Source organism: Citrus clementina, unplaced genomic scaffold, assembly GCF_000493195.1.
Source record: "Citrus clementina cultivar Clemenules unplaced genomic scaffold, Citrus_clementina_v1.0 scaffold_7, whole genome shotgun sequence".
NCBI lineage: Eukaryota > Viridiplantae > Streptophyta > Magnoliopsida > Sapindales > Rutaceae > Citrus > Citrus x clementina.
This window is the reverse complement of record NW_006262075.1, coordinates 13,174,297-13,192,569: the sequence shown is the minus strand read 5'-3', so window position 1 is coordinate 13,192,569 and position 18,273 is coordinate 13,174,297. Positions and strand designations below refer to the sequence as shown.

Sequence of the window (18,273 nt, the reverse complement as noted above, 5' to 3'; positions counted from 1 at the left end):
AATATTATACATTTATATTATTAAAGTTTTAATTATATACATGTAAATAATGTTACATATCGATACTATAAAATATACATATATACCGATATCAAAAGTTTATAATTTATATAAAATTTTACAAGTAAATTTGTGTGTATGTCCGTCCTTCCCCAGGAAAAGATAAAAAGAGAAAATTATATCCAATATTTGAATTTTAATGACAAAAACTAAAACATTAATTTAAAATAAAAAATATAATCACGTTGTTGGTCGGATAAATGAATTAAAAACTTTAAAATTGTGTTGATTCAAACTCAACTCATTAAATAATTGTGTCAAATTTGATAACGCATACTCATTTATTCTTATCTTGTTTAGGTTGTGTTAAATTTTGTTAGTTCTAGTTTCACGCAGAAAATAGAAAGCACCATGAGGAATTTGTAGGGATACGTCGTTTAGGTGGTTAAAATTGAGTAATGCAGGCTCATAAAGTTAGAATGTAGAAGTTAATATCACAAATGATGTTTTTATATTCAAATTGTTTTTATATTCAAAACATTACTTACAATTTACCCAATGCATATGATATGCCGTTCATAGTCTCAATTCGGAGATCACATGTTACTAAAACCTTTACTCCAGAATAAAAATCGTATGAGCTGTTGTACATGAACTTTATCATACAAATGACTTACCAACACATTCATGAAATTATATGGTGCGTCGTTTACAATATTTACTCATAAACGACATAATTGACTATATTATTTAAAAAAAACTAATGTAGGTTTAATTATTTTACGTTAATATATGTATTAGAGCTCTAACTTGTAATTGAAACCCTTCATTCCATCTTGGAGGGCCATACCATCGTAAACAATTAAATATTTATATGCGCCCGATAAATCTCAATTATATTAGATGTAAACTTTCAAGCTATATTTTAAGTAGACCTAACTTAATATATTTATACCTATAATTGTATAAATTAATATTCAATAGGAAGTGCTGTACCATTACCATACAGCCAGTCATAAATCATAATGGGGTAACTTTTCCGAAAACTGATGACGAATCAAAAACACAATTTCATGTCAGGACCCATAACAATTCTTAATTAATCTGAAAAGACATGGAACAAAACTTGAATAGACCATACGACTACATTATACCAAAAAGGCGAAAATGAAACAAGATGGTTAAGAAAGCAGGAGGTACTGAGGTTTTTGGGTTTGAGGTTGCGTGAAAAACAAAAGAAAGTATTTGGGTCTTTCCACAGGCTAACTTGTCATATACGAGGAGCGAACAAATGAAGGGAAATATTCTTCAAATTTTGAAATTAATCAATAATCATAACCCCAAAAAAAATTGAAGTACCCAACAGTTGGATTGATAATCGAATCGACCGTTCCGGACATTCAGTTATCTGAATTCAAATGAAACAAGAAATCACAAGACCCACCTAAGTAACAAGACTAGTGGTATATATTTAATGATATAAAATGGCATGGTTCAAGAGTCTGTACACAGAATTACATGCGGGAACTTTTCTTCAGTCATCAACCAAAAGTACCGGCAGATACTTAGTTCTTGAAACAGTACGAAATGATGAAATGATGCTCGTTGGACGAGAAATTCAAACTACCGTCAGAGAAGTTTCTGTACAATTACTTAAATACAGGAAATAATTCAAAAGAACGGTTCTCATAGAGCAAAGAGAATCATCACATAAACACCTTTAATTACTGGTGAGCCCACTTCCAAGTCTAACCCGTATGTACAGTTCGTCAAATGTCTTCTTAGGCATATAAGTAGCAGCTCTTCCATGCCAACATAGCTATTTACAGGACATCATATTCAACCTCCAGAACTACTCAGGGCGGAAGCTTACCAGATTGGGGAGGTCCCTTGATTGAAGTCTCTTAATGTCATTAGCAGTCACCTTGCATGACTCCAAAGTCAGTGATCTTAAATTCTTCAGTGGCTTCAGGTGACGTAATCCTGCACTTGTTATCCGGGAATTTGAAACATTCAAAGAGACCAACCCTGTTAATCCTGCATTTACAGGAACAGAGGTTATGGCAACAAGGTTAAAAGATCCTCAATATATATACGAGCATATCCAATATGATTTTTGTTATTCCTTAACAAGCTAAAAATTCTAGTTTCTAACTTCTTGTGAGTTTTTGTAAGTTCAAAAATTTTACCCACTGAAAATTAGCAAAGGATAATCATATGGTTACTTTTTCTTCTTTAATTAAAACTTCTCTTTGATTATATGACAGGATAGGCCTAACTATTTTGGATTGCAGCATTCTTAAGCTTCCTATGGTTAAAATAGCAAAATGAAACTATTTCTGGATGACATGATACCTAGTAGAACAAATGCAGAGTCGGAATTCACCAACCAAAGATAAGTGAAATACTCTCCTAATTCACTAGATGGTCATGGTAACCATTTTTACTTCAGAAATAAGCTTATGAACTAGTACTACCAATCATTAATCATTGACGAATGCACATGTATATCCTGCACATAACATTTGAATCCAAGATCCACAAGAAGGTGCTTTCAACAATTTCTCTATGATAATCATCCAAAGTAACGAGATGAAGGTAGTATATGGTTAAAAGTTCATCAAGATACCAGAAATCAACTCCAATGTTTTATCTGTCAGGTTGCAGTTTTGTGACAGATTTAGCAGTGTGAGGGATGAAAGATCTTTGATATGCTTTACACCTGCATCAGTCAATCCTCCTCCACATATTTCCAAGGACCGCAGGTTCTTAAAATCTGTCGAAGGATAATAAAGATTTGTAACCATTTGCATATATAACTAAATTCAAATCAAGGGCAGTTAGTGACAACCAAAGTAAACTTCATAACTTAGGTTGAGTAATTAATCTACAAGCCGATGCGTCCAATATCAAATAATTAGCAGATAAGTTCCAATTTCATGAGAACTGCCTTCTAAGGTTCATTAATACACTTCAAGTTCTTTCTCTGTACAATCACATAGGATAAGTAAATAACATAACCCAGGATGTCATAGGATAAATAAATAACATAACCCAGGATGTCATTCAGTTCCAAATAAATAAACTGGATAATTGGAAATCGTTTATGCATGCATCCATCCATCTTTCTAGTCCACATTGGGTGTTCTAGAATGGCTGTCGGTAAGGTTAGGGCATCTAGTTGTCATTATGAAAATTGAACCTCACTGCCAGAATCTATTTAGCAGGTCCAAAAGTGCAAGTGTAGTTTTCATGTAGTGAACATCAATAGTAAAAGAATATTTTTCTCCTTCTAATTGAATCATTTAAGCACGGTGGAACTTACTTCGCAAATAAGCTGCTCCAGAATCTGTAATACGAGCTCCAAAAAGATCGAGATGGGTCAATCCAGTCAAACCTGTACAAGAGACACATAAAAATTTCACAAGTTCAATACATCTCAAGAATAAAAAAGCCAGAGCTCACATCCATTCAACTTAGCATTAATCTCAAAAGTTATAGCATATAAGGACCAGCAATAAAGTTTAAACAATAACATGCCCTACTAAATGGCCAAATTTATATGAGAAATTTATTACATGCAAATAAGCACAAAAAGACAATTAAATTATTAGAGTTCAGGAAAAAATAATACAAAACTTTTGGGCTAGCCTAGGTTGTGATACCATGTGGTGATTGCAACTATTAAAGGAAACATTCATCTTAAAGATGAGTAATCAAATCTGCAAAGGTTCCATTCATTTAAAGACACTCACTTGTGAGAGCAGCAAGTCCAGTATCTGTAATTTGCCGAGCATCGAGATTAAGAGACTTAAGTGATGACAATCCAGCCAATTTTCTTAAACTACCATCCGAGATTCCAGTGAATGAAAGATTTATACTCTCCAGATTTGTCAAACCTACAACAAGATATAAAAGTAGAAGTCACGTTAATACATAATATAAAATCCAGGGAGCATTTTAAGATTGAGTCAATGCCGAACAAGTCCAAATTCAAGGCTTTCAGCAAGTTTACTGTCTGTCAAGACTGAGTACAACAGAAACTATTTCTTGGGAAAGAAACCTTAGATCAGCAATCAGTAGAGTTTTCAAATTGATTTCCAGAGGAACCTTAGAGTGAACAGACATAAAGCACTATGAAGAAAGAAAGAAAGAAAGAAAGAAAGATAGAAACTATTTGAGATTGATGAGCTCATCACAGATGAAAAGACGTATTTTGAGGAACTGCCATCCCAAAATCATGATGGCAGAACAATAAATTTGAAAAATAATAATAGTAAAACAGGCTTCAAAACCAGCATCCTACTACACCAGGAAAGGACTGATGAGGTATAGGAAGCAAACCAGTTTAAATCCAGCTAAACTAAAAAGAAAGTATATCCAGACACATTAAAGTCGAGTGCTCAGGCAAAACAAGATAAATCAATCTACAGAGACCAAGACTACATTCATTTTTTAAAGCACGTATATCTGTACACATGAAATGTGATATTACATCGATAGAATCATGACCAGAAGGTGATATGTCTAACCAGAGAGATGGCGGAGCCCGCTACTTCCGACTTGTGTGTCAGACAACTCCAAACATTTTAAATTGCAAAGGCCTGAATCCAACACAATTAATGCAAACTTCAGCATCTCGTGAAGCACAAAAGAATATACAGGGGCTAAAATAAAAGATGAGGAAGAAGTATGCTAAACTCACGTAACAAGGGGGGGGGGGGAATAAAACCACAGTGCATAAATAATAAATAAAAAAAGGGTAACACACCACTCAAGAAATCCCCACGTAAAACACAATGGTATCCTCTGGTACCTACTACCCCTAGAGACTAGTTCATGTTTCCATTCTACTAAGTCATACAATTTCCTGCCTAGACTTAAAGAGTTCAAAACATCACAATTTCTGTCAGGTTCACGATCAGAGGATTGTTTTCAGTTGGCAGAGATGCAAGACATTTATGTTCATCATTCCCAGTACAAATCTTGTGTTATTAGTTACAAAAAAATGATTCTAACATAGGGTAACCTCATCAATGATTTTAATCCAATGGTTGATTTCAGCCCTCAAAATATGAAGTTTGTAACGCAAGTAAAAGTTTGATTTCAGCAGGTGCTCAAATTCACAATAAACATAGCTGCGTGATAGAAATTCCATTATCTTTCTTTGTAAGCAGAAAACTATGGAAGAACAAGTAAATCGATCAACAGTAATTCCAGCCCGAAAAATTTATTATAACTATTAAGCATAAGTAAAACGTTACAAAGTAGAGGTTACAACTACAGAAAAATTGTTATGAGTAATCACCTGTCAAATTAACCAGTCCTTCATCACCAATCCCACATGAATCCAAGTTCAAGCTCTCCAAGTTTGTCAATCCTGTTTCAGAGGAAAAATTAAATAAATATTATCCCCTCCGTTTATCTCTTTTTCTTCTTTCTAATTTCTTTTAAAGAAAACTATTGTTCCAATCTGTAAACCAAGTAAGATGTATTCACCAAAAAGCTGCAGAAGATAAAGGCCATAAATCAAGAGTCGTTTACTCAACCATGAAACAGAAAAATGCAAGCTATACCAGGTAATAGAATAAGTTATAGAACTTTCAATGTGGAGTCTCTCATTCTATGGTGAAAACAGCAAGACGACTTTCTTTACCATGATATAAATAAACAAGTACTGAAGAGGATAACACTAATCACAAGAACTAAGCTTTATAAGATAGAACTATAGCAGAATATAGCCCACCTTTCAGGTGTACCAAACATTCATCCGTGATCTCATTGAAACCCAGGTTTAAAACTTTTAAACTCCCAATCTCTGCACACAACAAGTATATCAACTTCTTATCTACTGCAGTATATTCCACGATTCCAGAATGTGCGGATAAGTGAGCATTAAGGTTACTTACTGGAAAACTTCTCGCATCCATCATCGGACAGTTGACATCGATTAAGATTCAAGTAGAAGAGTGAACCAAGAGCTGCAGAAAAATAGGCAAAAGGATGTAACAACGTAAATTCTAAGCAAACAATCGCTTCTAGTAATGTAACTGATAATTTTCTATATATTACCTCCATGTCTTACAACCATATCAGATGTCAATCACCCCCCCAAAAAAAAAAAATTCCTAGGTACATGAGTTGGTAATTGCAGGCTTGATACCAACAAAAAATAAAATAAAATTAATGATTACTACAAACACAAAACACTCAGCAATTCTGACCTGAAAGAGAGTCCAAACATGCAGCAGTCACTGGGCAACCTTCCAAGTTAAGTAGAGTAAGCTTTTGCAGACCTGGAACAAATAAATCCAGTTTCAAAGGAAAGCAGTTTGAAATATTGAGTTAAATGCCCCAAATGTTAGATAAAATGGGGGTAACGAAACCAGGAAAAGTTACTAGACAAGGAAGTTGGAATACTTGTCAGAAAGACGTGCAAACAGAACAATCTTATAATCATGGAACATAGAATAAAGATGACACTTGAAATTGATAATCCTGAAACATAGATCAAAGACGACGGTTCAAAATTGTGAAAACAATGCGTATGATTGTTGTTCAAGGGATTTGCAGCTGTATGGATTGTTAAGTATTTTGGTAATTTTAGGTCTTTTCAGAACTAGGACGTGGCAATGGTCTGTCGTTGTAATTCAACTATTGTACTATCAGATAGGTCTAATAGTCACAGCATACTGATTATTTTGCTTTTAGACTAATTCCATACGTTGAAAATTATAGCTTTCAAAATATTTTTTCAATAGTAAACCTTGCACATCCCCTCAAACCAGTCTTCTCATTTGGTTAACAGGTTTTTCTGCTTTCCAAGGGACCTTGAATAGCGTGAAAAAAATAACAGCAAATTACAGATAGTAGAAATCCCACATTCATTAAAGGTAGTGAAATGTTCATATGTCCAGGATTGATGTGTAACACAACTTATCACTGAAGTAGTAAAAATGAGCATGAGAATAAATAACAGAATTAAATACCTTTCAAGTAAGCAATGCCAGAGTCTGTGACCTTACTGCAGGATATTTGTAAGCTTTTCAAGTTTGTAAGCCCTGACATATAATTAAAACATTAATTTACACGGGAATATTTACAGCTTAAAAACTCACAATAGATATCAAAAGTTTACTTCACAGATCCGTCAAATACATTTAGACAGATGTGAAGTACTATTTTTAAGGTAGAAGGGGGGGAGTTCTTACAAGCAGAACTTGGCACTGAAAACATATTCAATTTAACTAAGGTAAGCCTCATGCAAACAAAATGCCATTCAGTTAATTGACTAACAACAAGGTTCAATGGTTGCAAACCCCATGATCAAGAATGGCCGATTGAAGTGTAGAAAGGTATTGTTTTTTTTTGGGGGGGGGGGGGGGGTAAAGGTTAAAATGAATATAAGCTCTTAATGAGAACATTTTAAGGTCATTATGACTAATGATACAGCCACAAATGGTTTTGTACAAACAGATGTATTATCATTGGCTGAATTAAAATCATGCTAGGACCCACATAATTTATTTTTATATTTTTAATCAACCAATTACATATCGCCATATTAGTTTGTCTAAAATTATTTGCACAAGTATTTGTAGCCGTACAATTCTTTTAACAATAACTAGTGATGATAAACAAACTGTTGCTGCGAATATGAATTCATATGATCAACTGAGTGGTATTTTTAAAGAAAATTCAGGAACAGGACAATTGCTAAGTTCCTGTTCTGCAACAAGCTATGCATGATAATACATCTATGCTTCAGTTTGGGGAGAGTGTTGAGATGTTTAAAAATGGAATTTATTATCATACGCGCATCCATCAGAATTTTCTGGTAAGTCTATTAACAGACAGAAAGCCCATTTGACATGATTGAGTGTATATCACACCAATTTGATATTAATAGATCCAGCCTTTTTAAACTTGTAACACATTTCTTTTCCCAAAATAGAAAGAAAGATCAGCTTACCAGAAAGAGGCTTCATATCAGAATCTGTGATGCAATTGCACCATTTGATATTAAGAGACTCTAACTTCATTAAACCTGTAAAACCATAAATATGGTACACATTAAACAGATTATTAGACTGCCGATTAGGAATTATCAACAGTACTTGACAACTCCAATCGAAATCTATTGCTCTATGATCAAAATTCAACAGGAAAGACCGAGCTTAACACAAGTGATTTTTCTTTTTCCAATATCCTTTCTAGTTCCAAATACAATTATTTTTATCAAGAAACACTAGTTCTAAAAATTTAACCTCATATAGGAAATCAAATCGATACCCCACCTTGGAAGAAAGAGAGTAGGGAGACAAAGGGTTTGTGGACAATACGAATGCAAATATTCCCAAATCTGTTACCACAATGGGTTCCACTCCAGTGATTTTTTAGAATGCACTTGAGTATTTTCAAATATGTTGAGATCAACAATTACACAATAACAGTGAGAAAAATATATTTTCACGGTCTAGATTTACACGTAAACATACCTTTGAGATTAACAAGACCACCATGAATTCTGGTACATCTTTCAAGGTCCAATTTCACCAAGTTTATCAAGCCAGCAAAGGCCTTCATTCCTTGTGCAGTAATTGCATTGTTTCTTCTAAAACTCAAACTTGTGAGGTTTGAGAGACCTGAAAGATTTTCAGTCATACTTCTAATCCATCATAAAGCAACTGGAAGTGTAAAGTGGCAGAGCTAATTCACTTGAATACTAGAAATAAAAGGGAGAGCATTAACAAAATGCACACCAGTGAGGTTTCAAAATAGAAAGCCACTTAAGCTGCACAAGCATACACATACAATGAGGTCATTCAAATACAATTTTTACAAACCTAAAATTATTCCTGAATATAGGGGGTTTAAAGTCGAGTACTAAAGGAATATAAAATTGAAACAAAACCATACAATTAAATTTGGTAGAAGTTATACATAAGATGCAATTACCTCCTTTGCAAAAACTTCATTCAGCAATAAGATTTCTGGCCGTAAAATTTAAATGCAACATGTCAAAAGGCGAAAATTCTAATATATTTCACAGACCTAAGAACTGTTCAAAATAATGGGAGAATTAAAGGATTCTCAACAAGAAGAAAAAGGCATGCATAAAAAAAGTGCTTTGAGTAAAAAATATGCAGTTATGAAACACAGAAAAACAAAACAAGTTGAAAAATCTTTGTAATCGGAGTAACATCAGGTAATTATTTAAATTTACTCATAAGGATGCACGCAAGATTTGATGAAAGATGAATTAATACTGAAAGCATTGCTTTTAGCTATTTACATCATCATAAAGAGAATTGCAGAAACCAAGGATTCTGCAGCTTATTTGCAGACAACACTAATTAAAGGAAGAAAGTGAATAAATATGTTCTACAGCTGTGGCAGATACGAAGTTTTACAAAACAGATAAATGAAAGGAACTTCAACCAAATCAACCAGAATAAAATTAAAACCAAGAAAAATAATTAAAACAAATTAAGCAAGCACCGTAAGTAAGTGAATAAATAATAAGAATTTAAAATTTCACTCCATCACATCCAGGTCCAGATAGTCACAACCATTCAATGCATCTGGATCTGTTGATATGCCACAACCATTCAATGCATCTGGATCTGTTGATATGCCATACCTTCAAGCTTAATCTTAATTAAATTCATAGGGCAATCCACAAAATCTAGCTGTTGAAGCATGCTTAAACATTTTTCTTTCAATGGAGTCAATAATAACAAAGCATCAAAATCTTTGCTACACGTAAATCATTAGAAAAAGGTTCTATTGAAAGTGCATGGGGAAGGATAAATCCAAAAGAAGTAAAATGGAGATATCTCCCAATTCCATATCCCAACTGATTGTTCGCTAAAATGAAATGATAAAATGAAAAAAAAAAAAAATAGATGAAGAGAAATGTGGCTTTGATTAGTTATGCAAAGATTTAAATGTCTTTAGTCCGCTTTTCTTGAGTCTAAACTTATTGTATGGAAAAGCAAAATGCCGTCATTTTACTCCTCCATGGCTCCTTTTTCACTTCAAAATCACCACCCTTCTCTTTAGATAAACTCCTAGTCTCTTGTACCTGTTTCTTTTTGTCATATATTTTTTGGACCACAAAACTACAGCATCTGGTTACTTAAGAAAAGCAGACAACATTCACCAATAATGATAGTTAAATCAAAAAAGGAGTTGAAAAGGTACCTCGTAAATGTTCTAGACCACCATCTGAGATCTGGATGCAAAAATTAAAATCTAAGGACTGCAGGTTAGTGCAATCTTTGAGATGAATCAACCCAGAATCGGTGACATCAGAACCAGAAAGATCCACAGATAGTAAAGATGATCCCTGGGAAGCGATGACATCCATCCACTTGTCATTTACCCCAGGGTACTGTCCCAGGCAAAGGTCCTGTCAGAAAAATGTTAGAGATCAACGTGATTTACTAATAACTATGACTAGCACAACAATGATGATTCTAAAAGCCAAATTTCATGCTAGGAGTTACCTGGAGAGCGCAATCTCGAAAAGCTTCAAGAGAAACTTCAGTTAGACATCGGGAATAGACCAGTTCATTGAAAATTTGCTGACTGATATCCCTTGGAAGCATTGAGAAGGTGCTATATCTATCAATATCCTGTTTAAGTAAGCAGCTTAAAGATCAGAACAGAAAACAAGCTGTTGAGGTCTTCAACCAAGCATGAGATGAACACAGCATACCTCACAAATTTTGTAAGCACACAACTCCATAAGGGACGGGCATTTCCCTTCACCTCGTTGAATATCCAAAGGAGGTCTTGAAAATGAGGTCATCAACCACTTTGAACTACAACTTTTTTGATATCTTCCACAAACCCCTCCGTGCAAACCATCTTCATTGTCTACTTGGTCTCTCTTCCTAGAACAAGCTCCACCCATTGAGGAAATATCTTCTGATCAATACGGGTCATAAAAACTGCAGCAGACCACTACTTTAAGCCACTCAATTACCAAGTATGAAAACATGCGCTCCACTTCACCCTGTAAAGCAAGAAAATGTATATTAATACAAGTATCAGTCCACGCAGTAATTAAGAAAAAACTTTAAAATGGAAGCCAGACAGCTTGCTTCACAGAATGTCACTCGATGATAGTAAACATAAGCATCAAAGAATGTCAAAGACAAATGCTAACTAAAAGCATAGTGAAACAGGATTGCACTGTGTTTTAATAACTAATCTCAGAATTAGTTCAACTGTCATGCCCACGATCAAATCTTCTGACTCTAGAAAAATGCAAAACAAACATAACTAATGACTGCCAGAGAAAACAAATTCATAGATTCAACAAAACAGCAATATCTCAAATTATGCAGAGGCAATAAATTGATGATATCACTCACTTCCTATAGTAACAAACCCCAATCCATGAAGTATTAGCTCTGTTTCAGTACCATGTCACCAGAAAGCCAAGGTAATAAAAATCTAATTGGCATAACAGTGACCTTGAGGCAGAGAAAAAAGCATGTGTATGTATGTGGAATTTCACTTACAGTAACACAAAATACTTAATGTCATAGAACAAGAAATAAGAAAATATCTTCCAATACAGAGAAATGTAGCGGAAATGTAAGTTTCTTAGTTCCAAATACAGCAAAAACTTCGATTTCAGCCATAACTATATGCTTCAGTCCAAAAGTGTAATCAATTCATTTTGTTTCTTCATACCGAACAATAAAGTTTTTCAGAGTCAAAATTTCCATTGATAACAATATTCAGTTCCTTTTGATTAATAACATTTCTAACCAACCAACCAACTAACCAACAAACACAACAGTGGCCTTCAGCTGACAAGAAGTTTTCAGTTTCAAATATCAACACCAAAAACAGAGACAATTTTTTTTTTCTCAAAATAACAAAATATAACTAAATAAATAAATAAATCGAATTGACGAATAAAATCAAATCAACAACAAAAATATGCTGAAAGTCATGATCGTCGTCGCAGACTCACAAAATAAAAAAAAATAAAAAATTATGCTGAAAAAAAACTCAAACAAAAATATTATATGTTGAAGGATGACAAAAAGTCAAAAAAGTAAATATGAAAATAGCAACAAAAACAGCAACGACCTTACATCATAGAATTTTCGTCTCGCCGGAAAAATTTTCTAGCAATCGTTCATTTTCTCAGGGAACAAACAGAATCAAATAAAAACAAAAATATGAATAACAAACAGAAATAAATAGGGGTAAAAAATCTCTATCGATACCTCATGCCGATCATCAATTTTGGAATTTTTTAGAAAGAGAAATAGAGACACCTAAAGCTTTCAACAGTGACTCAGAGAGAGAGAGAAAGAGAGATGAAGAGAGATGGTTTCGGAGTGAAGCTTAGAGAAGAGTGTATAAAGAGACTAACGAAAAGTGCTTAGTGGCAATGAGCCACAGTCCGGACCAACGGATGGACGACACGTTGGCTGTTCAGTTTTGATCAGCGAGTGAGGTAGGCTCGGTGTTAGGTGTTCTGATTAAAGAAGATAGAGATAAAGGGAGAAGATATTACTGGCCCCAGTTTTATTATTGGGGGACCAATTCTTAGGATTTTATTTTTTAAAATTGTTTTATCGTAATAATAACATTTAGACACCCAAATTTTGTAAAATCTTAAATGAAAATACAGTTTGTAGTTACTTTGACGCAAATCGTTATCTAATCAGTGGCAATATATGCATGTGACAATTTGAATTAGCATATCGAATTTGTATCATATTAAATTTAACTGAACGAATTCAAATATTCAACTTATTTATTAAGTGCATTAAAATTTTAAAATATTAATTAAATTTATAATGTCATAATGTGTGTCATGCATTTTATGTAAAACTTAATAATAAATTTTGATATAATAATAACTAATGTTTAGAATAGAAAATAATAATATCTTTATTGTGATGCAGATAGATTCATTTATAAATTTTTTTTAATAATGCATGACTTTCTTAATAGTAATATTGTTTTTTGTCAACTAAAAACTATTGAAACTCATAATAGATGAATGAATTAAATCAATTCTTTTTTATAATATGATTCAAATTATTGATACCACTACATTTATTTATTTGAATAATTTAAAAGGTATAACATTTGAGACTTGAAATTAAAAAAATGAGTCAACATAATATGATGAATTGATCAAATAATTATTATGATATAGACAGCTTCACGTGTCGAAAAATATTTTGTATTAAGTAATATTCTTAATAATATTATTATTTTATGCCAATTTAAATCCACTAAAATACGTAATATGTTGACGGGTGAAATCATTTTTTTTTAAATATATATTGGTCAAATAATCCTTACTACCACATTTATTTGTTTATTATAATAATTTGAAGGGTAACCTAACGACAAATCGCCACGAAAAGAAGTAGATTGTCTTTATCTGTAATTGTAGTAAATTCAGGGATCTAAACGTATTTATCATACATTTGTTTTCTTGGCTTATCCATTGGCGACTGTGGAGGTGGGGCCGAGCAGGTTCGGCTTTGGCGGATTCTGCTTCTGCACGCTAAGTGGCAATGTTTTTTTTTCTTGCGGTTATCGTCTATCTCGTTAGATTAATTAATTATAATAATCATATTTAGTAATGAATTCAAATCATGATTATGATCGATTGAATATCATAATCAGTAATAAATTCAAGATTATGATTAGGATTAGTTTTATATGATGACGGGGGTTTGGTGCATGTACTAGCGTGCGTACAAAGAAATTTTACAGGTTCTTTAAGGAGAGCCGTTGAAGGTGCTTGATTTTAGAAGGTCGTTTAAGGAATAAATAATTTTGGGCTGAACGAGGAAATTAGAAAAGTTGTGAATTGGTCTGGAGCTGGACTATTGACACCCTTTAAAGCTCTATTGAAGCCCCATCCTAAAAGCAAACGGCATTGCATAATACTAACAAATTTTTTTTATTGCTATTAATACTCCTTTTAATTCCGAAATTATCATCTTTCTTAGAAACCTCTTTTTTTTTTTTTTCCCCTTCAACGAAACACAATTTTCTTGATTTTTCCCGTGGAGTCTTCTACAGTTTTACTAGCTTCCTACCCACTGTCTTCAGTTTTCTTGGTGAGAAAATGTGTAAATACCAATCATTTATTTGATCCAATAATTTTAAATTAGGGATTAAGGCTAATTTCTAAGTTTACAGTATTTGACTGTTAACTTTATTTGCTTCTTCCCATTTTTAAGAATTTTATTATGAAGACTGAAAGGAATTCATTAAAAACACAAGTGCTAGATTCTAAACATTTGAAAGCCAAGTTTGCGAGACATTACTTGCACGGTTGCACTTGTGCATTATTTTATAGCGTAAGTGTCTTCAAAAAATTTATTCTCAGATCCAAATTCAGTAGTCATTATATTAATCCATTCGATCTTGAGATTAGAAAGAAATGTGGCTATGGCTGATTGGGTGTGCCAATTGTAAAGAGTTTAGAGAGAGAGAGAGAGAGAGGAAAGGGAACAGGGAGCAAAGTAAGTTTTTGTTAGATGGTTTTGTCCTTTATTAAGTTGCACTAAGTGAGGGAGCAACACGTAAAAACCGGCACTTAAGAGGGGAACAACAGCTGAAAACGGCTGTTAATACCCGGTAGGCTAAAGGAGCAAGAGGAGGAATATGCCCGAGGAGGGGCTCGCGTCTGATTAACTAGTTGGCGAGGCAATAGTTTACTGAGACGATGATCAATAGCTGATTCGAGAGGATGATCAACCGCATTAGGACTGAGATGCAGCCCAAACTCCTAGGGGCAGCAGTGGGGAATTTTCCGCAATGGGCGTAAATTTGAAGGAGCAATGCCGTGTGGAGGTAGAAGGTTCATGGGTGGTGAACTTCTTTTCTAGAGAAGAGGCAATGACGGTATCTATGGAATAAGCATCGACTAACTCTGTGCTGGCAACCACAATAATATAGAGGATGCAAGCGTTATTCAAAATGATTAGGCGTAAAGCGTCCGTAGGTGGCAATAACACCACTCTTCGGTTTATAATAAAGCCCATTAAATGGACTTTGAAACCAATTCAACAATACATGTTGCTACAACTATTTCTTTTTTTTTCTGTCACTAATTATAATTAAAAAATTGATTAATATTTTGATAAATGTTGGTTATTTTCTAAAAATTATCAAACTGGTCAAGTTTTGGTCTAGTTATTGACATCTGTTTATCTTTTTTTCAAGTTTAAAGTTTTCTATATACGAAACCATTTTAAATGCGACTTAACCAAGTAGTCTATAAAAGTCATAATTAAATTTACTTTAATCAAATTCAAGAAAAACAATTGTAGTTACGACTTTTATAGATTACTTATTTAAGTCGCATTTAAAAATGCTTTTGTCTACAGCGAACTTTAAATTTAAAAAATAAGGTAAAATACAAATAGATGCCAGTCACTACTCCAAAATGAAAATTAATGGCTTGTTCAGTAATTTTTTTTAATTGGTATTTTTTGAAAACAAAAATGAGAATGAAAATAATGTTTTACAATTCTAAATTTCAAATATTTGATATTTTGAAATTTTACAATGACTATTATCAATATTGCAGCTTGTTAATAACATTTTATTTACTTTTTCGGTGTAGGATTTTTGTTTTCAAGGTGACAAAGACAAAATGAAGAGAACTAAAGAAATTATCTTACTCTATAATTTGAATTTTAAATATTATTATTTGTATTATTAGGGATTTGTAATTTGACATTTGTATGACTGTGTATGGTTTGGGTTATTTGTATTTTGTTGTGGGATATTAAGTTTGTGGCTTTTTTTTTATTTTGCTTAATTTTGTTTATGAATTATATTTTTCTAAACGAATTGTAAACGAATCCTTATTCGATTCGTTATGGATTCATAATAGGATAAACGAATAATAAACGAATTAGGATTTAATTCGATTCGTTTATTAATTCTATTAAACGAATCAAATTGAATATTCATTTAATAAACGAATCGAATCCAAATCTCGAAATTTCAATTCGTTTAATAAATGAATCGAATCCAAATTAGTAAAATTTTGACCCAATTCATTTACGATTTGATTCATTTATTTGTTTTGCCACCCCTAAAATAGACATAGCACCACCACCACCACCCATCATCATCAATGATGCAACAACAGCAGTGATTGATCGTCAATGCAGTAGTAGCAGTTAATCCACCACTAGTTGATGTAGAGCAGAGACACAACACTACCACCACCAGTAGTTCAGACAAAGTCGAGACGTAGTAGTAACAACTGATTTGCTTGAAGAATTGCGACGGAGAGAGAGAGTTGTGATGGTGAATTGTCGTTGAAGAAGAAGTGTATCCACAGAGAGAGAGAGTTGTGAATTTAGAGGGAGTGTGAGTTACGGTTGAAGAAGAAGGGTATCAAAGGTTAAATTTTTAATTTACTTTGGAGTTTGGATTGTGATTCATTGAGAACGTGTTTAATACGTTCTCAATTTTATAACTATAAAGTGAAATTTAATTATCTATCTTATAATTTACTTTTAAAATTTGATTTATGGAAGATATATTATATTTCTACTCTCAAAACGAAAATGAAAATACCACTTTAAAAATAGTCCGAACAGGCCCTAAAATTCTTTAAAATGGGTAGCATGAGTTGTATCAAATGAACCTCCAACAGCCCCGTCACAACACCAACAAAAGAGACAAACATACACAAACGAATCCAATTGCAAGTCCAAGTCCATGTAATGATCTCATCAACATCATTCAAATTGATCAATCCGAACTTAGCTACTGCCTCTTCATCATACTGCTTCGTCCTCTCTAATCTATGAAAATCAATCAAAATGAAATTTAATAATCATATAAATTAATTATATAGAACGAAGCCCAAGTTTAGCGAGGAAACTAATAAACACAATTACAATGAAGAGCATCATTATTACAGTCTTACAAGATTTATTTATAGAAATTGATTTATTGTTTTCCTATATGGAATCATTAGATGCTCTAGTGGTAAAGAGTAGTCTTATTTGATCTCAGGTCCTAAATTCAACATGAGTTAATAATAAATATCACAGAAAATATTTTTTATTTGTGAAATTAATCATGTTTTATGGTTTTAAAATTACCGAGAATGCGACTCCTATCTGAAGAAAAGAGAACTGATTTCGGTAAGAATTTATTTCATGAAATTTATAAAATATTATTCAACTAGAATACTGGCAATATTTTAAGTTCATGAAAATAATAAATTAAATCAAATTATTTAAAAAATGCTATTATACCATTCAACTTCAATGACATAAGAAGGGGGAAAAAAAAATCTTTCCTTGTGCCTGGACATAACAATTTATTCCTAGATAAAAAAAAAACTCAACTTTTTCTTCACATCTAAAAAAATAACTGATTTCTCCTATCTCATTATGTTATTTAAACAAATAATAATAATAAATTTACATACGATTTAATCATAAATAAAATGACTTAAAAGAAAATACAAAAACACCCTAACCTTTATTCAGAGAACTTACTGCTGGTTTTCCGACTTGGGAAGACAAATTTAGAGAGAGAAATTTGAGAATGTGTACTTTGCAATCTAGCTAGTTAGTATATAAATAAAAATAGGGAAAAAAATATTTTTTCTATGTGTATTTATAATTTATAAAAAATACAAAAATGGGGTAATTAATATAAGTATTGGGCTTATGACATTTGTTAGGCGGAAAGGGCCCATCAATGAAAATATAAGATTAGAATTTAGAACAAAATTATATATATTTTTTAATTGTTTTCTGTCAATCAAAAGGCTGTTTTATGGGGTCCAGTTAAAACACCAGTCATTTTGTCATTAAATTTATTACCCTTAAAATTACAAATTAATGGTTGTAACATTTCATTAAACAAGATATAACTCAGTTGTTACTTTTTTTTTAATTTAATATAGTTGAATCTCATATCTAATTTTTTAAATGTAATAATTTTAAATATATATTTTTAATTAATATAATATTTATTTAGTGAATTAATTCATATTTAATTAAAATTTTAATTGATTAAAAGCCTATCATTAAAATATAAATATATTCCATAAAATAATAAATTTCTATCCCAATACTGTTAATTTATAAAGATTTTATTATAATTTATCTATAACAAGATGATTGGGCAAGCATCGGTATTTAAAGCACTCACTTGACTAGCTTTACAGAATCTGTAAGCCACAGACTGCAGCATCAGCCGTTGGATGTGGCTGGATGTGGAGTGAGAAAC

General features: G+C 32.5%; 1 protein-coding gene across 8 annotated transcripts; it reads right to left on the bottom strand.

Annotated features, from left to right (window-relative positions):
* Nucleotides 1-1,431: 1,431 nt before the first annotated feature.
* On the bottom strand, nucleotides 1,432-12,380 carry LOC18036881 (F-box/LRR-repeat protein 14). 8 transcript variants are annotated; one of them, XM_006427398.2, is made up of 16 exons: nucleotides 12,255-12,379; nucleotides 10,724-11,023; nucleotides 10,512-10,640; nucleotides 10,207-10,414; nucleotides 8,499-8,645; nucleotides 7,973-8,047; nucleotides 6,990-7,061; nucleotides 6,225-6,296; nucleotides 5,910-5,981; nucleotides 5,747-5,818; nucleotides 5,309-5,380; nucleotides 4,533-4,604; nucleotides 3,756-3,899; nucleotides 3,326-3,397; nucleotides 2,630-2,776; nucleotides 1,432-2,037 (listed from the first exon to the last, which is right to left on the bottom strand). In XM_006427398.2, the coding sequence occupies exons 2-16, from the start codon at nucleotides 10,919-10,921 to the stop codon at nucleotides 1,853-1,855; spliced, it is 1,737 nt and encodes a 578-aa protein (XP_006427461.1). In that variant the 5' UTR covers nucleotides 10,922-11,023; nucleotides 12,255-12,379; the 3' UTR covers nucleotides 1,432-1,852. The 8 variants fall into 8 exon arrangements, with proteins under 8 accessions (XP_006427461.1, XP_006427460.1, XP_024036503.1 ...); XM_006427397.2 differs by having other exon boundaries at nucleotides 10,724-11,016; XM_024180735.1 differs by lacking the exon at nucleotides 12,255-12,379 and adding an exon at nucleotides 12,120-12,220.
* Between the last annotated feature and the right edge of the window lie 5,893 nt (nucleotides 12,381-18,273).

Coding starts and splice junctions, on each gene's coding strand:
- LOC18036881 (XM_006427398.2), bottom strand. CDS start 10,921: ATGGGTGGAGCTTGTTCTAGGAAGAGAGACCAAGTAGACAATGAAGAT. Junction 8,646..10,206: donor TGGTCTAGAACATTTACGAG/GTACCTTTTCAA, acceptor AAAATCTTTCAG/GTCTCTCAAACCTCACAAGT. Junction 4,605..5,308: donor AGGACTGGTTAATTTGACAG/GTGATTACTCAT, acceptor TGTTGGATTCAG/GCCTTTGCAATTTAAAATGT.